This window comes from Drosophila albomicans, chromosome 2R, assembly GCF_009650485.2.
Source record: "Drosophila albomicans strain 15112-1751.03 chromosome 2R, ASM965048v2, whole genome shotgun sequence".
Lineage (NCBI taxonomy): Eukaryota > Metazoa > Arthropoda > Insecta > Diptera > Drosophilidae > Drosophila > Drosophila albomicans.
In genome coordinates this window covers 8276207-8283690 of record NC_047631.2, presented here as the reverse complement: position 1 = coordinate 8283690, position 7484 = coordinate 8276207, and the positions used below count along the sequence as shown (strand labels likewise).

The 7484-nt window shown below is 35.3% G+C and overlaps 1 protein-coding gene across 1 annotated transcript; it reads left to right on the top strand.

The window, feature by feature from the left end:
• Window positions 1–533: 533 nt before the first annotated feature.
• LOC117575449 (muscle-specific protein 20) lies at window positions 534–7219 on the top strand. The gene is made up of 3 exons (XM_034259661.2): window positions 534–648; window positions 6459–6779; window positions 6844–7219. The coding sequence occupies exons 1-3, from the start codon at window positions 643–645 to the stop codon at window positions 7024–7026; spliced, it is 510 nt and encodes a 169-aa protein (XP_034115552.1). The 5' UTR covers window positions 534–642; the 3' UTR covers window positions 7027–7219.
• The last annotated feature ends 265 nt before the right edge of the window (window positions 7220–7484 follow it).

Sequence of the window (7484 nt, the reverse complement as noted above, 5' to 3'; positions counted from 1 at the left end):
GCATCTAATTGCGAACCCCCACACAAAATATCTTTGCAATCACCGAAATGTATCTATCAAATAGAAATTTGTGCTCGAGGCACTGACAAATTGTTGAAAAGCGAAAGGGGAGCAAATATTTTGCGTGTTCTGGCACTTGAACAAGGCACACTTATGCCAGATAGAAGAGAAAGAGAGATACACTTTAATTTCTTTTCGTTTTTTTTTTTTACCCTCAATTCGATTTTAGTTCTTTTTAGAATTCTTGGTGTTGTTAATGTCACAGTGACGTCATGTGCATATAGCTTCCGCTGTACATATCTAAAAATTGTTTGCCTGTCTGCCTACATTGGTTTTATTTCTGGCGATTTTAGCATTCACAAAAACTAGCGAGTCTGCGTTTGTTCGCATTTAACGTTGGCGTCGCTGTCGCCGTCTGCGTTACCGCTGACGTTGACGTTGACGTCGGCGCTGACGCTGACGCTGGCTGCGGCATTAGTCTAACCTAAAACATTTTCGAGCATTTTCGTAAATTATCTTTGGGCTCTTAGGATAAATGGAAAACTGTTTCAGCAATTTGCGTCAGTTGAAAATTATATTTTGTTCGCCAAAGACGCGCACAGCTCAGCAGATTCTTTTGCATTTTAGATTCAAATCATAAAAATGGCTGTAAGTGTTTTTTTAACGGAATTATCATAATCCTTCATCAGCATCTGTAAATTATGGAAATAATTTCAAACATTAAATTTAATGCAATTGTTTAAAAAGTGAAATATTTAGAGTGTAATTATGGAAAATATTTAAGTGCTAAAATTTTGATTTTCGACTTAAAGGCAAAAAAATAATAAAAAATCAGGACGAAATTGATAAATTGTTTAAAGAAAATCAAATATTCAAACAAAGAATTATGCTTTGAATAAAAAATGTTGGCAGCCTTTCAGGTTATGAACGGATTAATACAAACTAACTTCTATATTTCAAAAGAAATTTGTGCTATACTTTATTTAAATAGATTTTATTTGCGATTTTTGATTAATTTACATAATTTTCATACTCATTCAATTTTAAATAAAATAATGACCGTAAAGTTAAAAAAAAATTTTGAGATTTGCTTTCACAATGACTCAGAAAAAAATTGTTTAAAGGATTTATTTTATTATTGAAAATAAATTGAAAAGTGTTTAATAAAAGCAATTTTAAAGTCACGAACTCACGAACAACCACAACCAATAATAATGCAACATCATAAGAAATTTATTGTTAATAATTGTGCAGTAAAACCAAATGATGAACTAAGACTTACCCTGCATTGAATCAGAAGTGTTTCTTTCATTGGTTTTCTAAATATTCGAATCAATTCAGATGATGTTAGTTGTTCACATTAATTTGTATTTTAGTACAGGGTATCAAAAATTCTATAGATTATATTTAGTAATCTGTAAAATTTACATCACAGTAGATGATATGATTAAGTAAATTGATGTTTCAATTCAATAAGCAATTATGGCTCAAAACATTTAATTACAAAGTTCAATGTTTTGTGATTTAATTAAAAATGCTTAATTAATTAAATATTTAAATAGTCAATTATCAATATAAAAATGGAAGGGCGCCGTCCTGCATAATTTCATATGTGTATAGAGACACATAACCATCATACGCCCCGTGGCCGCACACACAAATGCTGGCCAAGTGAGTGTGTGTATGTGTGTATTGTTTGCGAGTACATATAATATTTCTGGCACAGTTGAACGAGTCTCCACGCCCACTCTGGACAGCTGGCGTGCCATATTTCATTCTTGTATATCGTCTTGTGCCTCTGTGTTTTTTTTTCGCTTTTGTAAATTAAAATAAAAATCACTTTGTTGACACTTTGGCCCTGGGCTCTGGCACCAAATCCCCCCAGTCCTCAGGTCTGTTACACTTACCATTCACATGCCATAAATTTCAAGCTGTCAGAGTGGATCGATGTGAGCCACGGTCCCTCTCTGGATATCACTCATCACGGATACATTTAAATATTTCTGAATACAACATTTATATATATTCATTATTTTCATGCATAAATTGTCGAGCACTTTTCGCCATTTTCGTGCTCCATTTCATACTTCTCTTTGTGTTTCACTATGTTTTATGTTAACCCCAATTCTGGAGTGACAAAATTGCACCTACAAACTGTTCATGCAAATATTTCAATGTGCAATTGTCCAATGGTGACAGCATTAAATAATTAAACAAATAATTCATTTGTATGACAATTTATTGGTAAAAATAATAAAGGCCAATAAAAGTTGACCTAGAATCGCATAAATATACATACATAGCTTTGTTCAGTCTTCACTTATTTTACAAACAAATGTAGACATGGTGTTTAAAAAATATGTTCGAATTCCGTTTCAATTAACCGAACATTTTTTAATTTGCATTTATTTACTTTGGCACTAAATTATAATTTTACCAAGAGATATACATATTCCTGAATATTTAACCTACAAAGTTTCGTTTGTTTATAGTCTATACATCAACTATTGTTGATAGTTAATCTATCAGATACGTTGCTGCAAAATTATTCACTGGCAGCTGCCAATTTTTTGGCAACGATACAAAACCCATAAAATGGCACAAACAAAAACATAACAATTTTATGTTGCCTTCATAAACAAATGCGAAATGTCTTTAAACAATATTTGAAGATAGAAGTAAATTAACTAATTTTATTTATTTTTTTTTAACATACAAGTTAAAAGATTTGAGATTTAAGGCAAGTGACTACAATCGGGTGAGGCATAATCTACAAATATACCAAAAATATACCGCAAAAAATACTAAAACACGCCGAGTAACATATTTAGTATATCGATATTGTACTACATTCAAAATATACTATATTGTACATAATTTGCCGATATACCAATTAAATCCTTCGGTATATTTTGGTATTTATGTGGTATATTTTTGGTATATTTACAGATTATTGTACTACATTCAAAATAAATATACCATATAAAAAAATTTTCTAGATTTTCAGCAGGAGTTTCTTGCCATACAAAAGTATTTCTTAAAGTAATTTTTACAATATCTATTACTAGTATTATTTTGAACATACTTAGTATTCTCCCCACTATTTCTGTCAGTTCCTGCAGCCACGCAATTATAATTCCCTTCTACCCAATGGGTAGTGGGTATAAAAATTCAATTAAATGTGTCGACTTTTATGCATTGTTGCATTCACGTCAGTAGAGACATTAAAGCGCAAAATGTGTTATAATAAACATAAAAACCAAAAACTTATGGTCAAACCTCGGCATTCTCCTTGCTGTACCCATCTTTAAATTTCTCCTGTTGAATGGTCGGTGTTCTTAGTCGTGTGGGCGCCGCTTGCACATTTTCATTTCATTTGCTGGTTAATAATGCTGGCCGACGACCGCCAATTGGCAGCAGTCCAAATGACAAATTGAAATAATAACAACAGCAACAGCGACAACAACAAAAGCTGCAGGAACAAAACAAACGCCCAACACTTTTTTTTGGCCCTCGACAAAATGCAAAATAAAGTCAAGAAAAAAGCGCGCAAAAATGAACGTTTATCTTTATGTTCAAATGAATATTTTTATTTATGCGCTCGGCCGGAAAAGGCGAACAGCTGAAAAAAAAAACAGCTGAACAAAAAAAAGATGAAAACTGTAAGCTAAATAATGCGGGGCGCCAGCAAACACACAAATTGAGGGTTATTTGAAGGTCATGGCTGTCCGTGTAGCCAAACGAAATTATGATGTTGTCGACCAGGAAGGCCAATGCACAGGCCATGTCAAGTGCATATAAAAAATTAATAAAATACAAAAGTAAAGAGATAAGCAATACTACAAGGCAGTGTAAAGAATACAAAGAGATGTTTAGCTTTTAAAGAATTGAATGGGAAGTTTTTAACTATATTGAATAAATTATATAAGCTGCTTGTGGTGTTTTGAACTTAGCGATTACATCTATTGAAATAATTAAAGAATATTCAAAGCTAATAAATTTATAAGTATATAATTTGCAAGGAAATATAGAAAAAGAATGTGGGAAATAAAAACATATATATTTAGTATTTAAAATGCATTCATTGCTAGAAAAATAAATTCAACTGCTTTAGGTACTTAGAAGTATTCAATTATCACATCATTCCTAAAAGATTAATTCAATTTCGATAAAAAGAACCAAGAGTATCAAGAGTAATATTTCATTTGAGCGAAATGTGGATGCAATTAAGAACACCTTTACTCGAATTACACTTAATTTCAATCAAAGTATGGTTGCTAGTCTAAGAAATTTTATACTCTTTAACTATTATGAATAAATTATATCAATAACCTTGTGTAGTAGTCGACTCATCCCTAGACGGTTTACTCTTACCAAGATGTAAATTCCATATTAAAATGCACTAAAAAGAACACCCGAAGTTGATATAGAAAAAGTAGAAAACAACGTATTTTAAATAGTACTTAAAGTTCAAACACTGTAACACATTAAAGAGTTCGACTCCTTTTATACTTTATAGAAATAATCCAAGAGTATAAAGAATACAAAGAAAATATGAATATATATTCAAGAAAAAAAGATACAGAATGTAGGACCCAAAATTGCGTATTCAATATTTAAAGATTTTAATTGAATCGAATAAATAATATCAACTGCTTGCGGTTCTCTGAAGTAGTCGATTGTCGCATCATCTCTGGGTGATTAACTCCTACCAAGTTGTCGGCTAGATAGTTGAAAATTGTATTTTAAAGTTCAATAAAAACAAACGAAGAACATTCGAAATGCATATATACATAGTAGAGGCGGCGTATATCAGGTGGGAAAGCAATTAATCAAATAAGCCCAAAGGGCAGAGATATCGGCAATAAACAATGTTCGCGGTGGATGATAGCTGGATCTATCGCTGGACGTTAACGAAAACAGTTGTGCGGGCAGTGAAAACAACTGTTGTTTTTATTGGTTTATTCAATTAAAAATAAAAGCAAAACGACGACCAAAGGGCAGATTGCATTCGCAAATGGTAAATGGTAAATTGTAAATTGTAAATGCAGTTATTGGCACTCTTATTCAGGGAAATACATAAAATTAAAATCGAATCCATTGCAAATGCAAATTGACGCGCAATTCATTAAAATGCCTTCGCTTCATTGGCTGCCATTTAAGCGTGCCGTTTGCTGGAGATGAAAAGTCGACCCTACTGCATAGCATACATAAATAAATATATAAAAATAATAAATATAAATATATAATGGATGGCAATACAACTGTCAGCTGCATAAATAGTCATAATTGCGAGAAAACAAGAAAAAGTGAAAGGACAATATAAATCTCACTTTGTAAAATTCAAATACCATATATATTTTTTCGTTAATACATATTTAAAATGTTGTGCCATGCGAATGCGGTTTTTCCAAAAATGTATTCAAATTTATTTCACATGGCCACAAATCAAATATACTATGGATGTGGAAAAAGACCACAAAGCGCAATAAATTAGCTTAACTAGGCAAAATATTAATGAATGTTGCGCTCATGAGATTTCAATTATAATTCTTATATGCAAAAACACTGACCGGTAGTCATTATTCACAATGTATGCACAATAACGTTGCGTATACGCCTCATTAGCACTAGATTTTAAAATATATGTATGTAACTAATGCATTAGCTGCATTGAATTTAATTAGCAATACGAGTTTGCTTAATTGGATTTTCTTCTGGGAATTGAACAGCATATTGAAGTGCTTTAATTTCGTGTTTCGTGTGTTGTATGCAAACAATGAATTTTTCTAGCTGCCTTGATTTATTTCCTTTTAATGGGCGCAAATTAAGCTCGAGTCAAGAACACAGCGCAGACTGCAAAAAGTAAATTTCAATTAAACAGTTAGCGGCTTTCACTGTCAACTGTCACATAAATTGCGACGCCTGTCGGACATCGGACATCGGACGGCGGACGTCTGACCGCGGCTCTATCGTAGTTGAGCTTCTCACGGACCCAGCTATTAAAATCGAAATTAATTAATTGGAAAATTAATGTACTTTCATTTGTTCTTTTTTCTCTGCTTCTCCCCTCCCTTCGCCCCTGACATACAACGCATTTTTCCCCGGCATTTGAAGTGGGTTAGCTTACTGAGCTTTAACGCAATTTACTTCAGGGGAAACCGTAATGTGACCTGGGTGGCGAGGGGGGAGGCTTGAAGTCCTCGAGTCTGGCTATTTGCTTGTGACTTTGAGCACATTCAGCAAGTGAAAAACACAAATTAAGCCTCCAATCTGTTGACTTTCGGCTGTAGGCGGGCAAGCTGTGAGATTTCTCTGTTTATTTTTAGACAATAGAGGGACTAGACTGGGCAATCGAAATGTTTACCAAATTGTCTACAATTACAGCAAATTGATTTGTTTAGCACTTAGTTGATGATATCGTGTTTCGGTATTTTAATGTTTTATTCTCCTTGCAGCCACGCAACAAGGAACAAGAACAGGAAGTCCTCAACTGGATCTTTGCCGTGATCGGCGAGAAGGTGCCCAGCGGTCAGTATGAGGATATCCTTAAGGACGGCATCTGGCTGTGCAAGCTGGCCAACAAGCTGGCTCCCGGCTCGGTGAAGAAGATCCAAGAGCGCGGCACAAACTTCCAGCTGATGGAGAACATTCAGCGCTTCCAGGCTGCCGTCAAGAAGTACGGTGTCCCCGAGGAGGAGATCTTCCAGACCGCCGATCTCTTCGAGCGTCGTAATATTCCACAAGTCACCCTGTCGCTTTACGCCCTGGGCCGCATTGTAAGTGCACCTCTTCACTGACCACTTGAGAGTTGTGAAATACATTCGAGTTCGCCTTCCACAGACACAAAAGCACCCCGAGTTCACCGGCCCCTCTTTGGGCCCCAAGATGTCCGACAAGAACGAGCGCACGTTCACCGAGGAGCAGCTGCGTGCTCACGAGGGTGAGCTGAACCTGCAGATGGGCTTCAACAAGGGCGCCTCCCAGGCGGGTCATGGTGGCTTCAGCAACACACGCCACATGTAAACATCTGGCAATTAGCACCAACACACACCAACACTCACACACACACACACACCCACCCGCACACATATGCACCCGGAAGAGTACAGCAGAAAGGAATTAGTGGAACAAAGTTGATTCGTACTTTGAAATAAGGAGGCACTCTAAATGTAATTTATATATTATGAAATAAATAAATTAATTAATTTTAATACAATATACACATCAAGTGGACTTGTTTCACGCAATCCGCCTTCCTCATCGGATTAGCATTATTTTTGCTGTTAATTAGGGAAAAACACGCGACAGACGCAGACGCAGCAGCAGCTGCCACGCGGATTAAGTGCTTCTCCCACATCCCATTGCACTTACACCCCATCTCCCCTTTTCGAATAGAGTCATGCCACAACCCTAACACACACACACACACAATCAGAGTGGAGTGAAGTGGCACACCTTTGTCGCTTTGTCCGCCTCACACT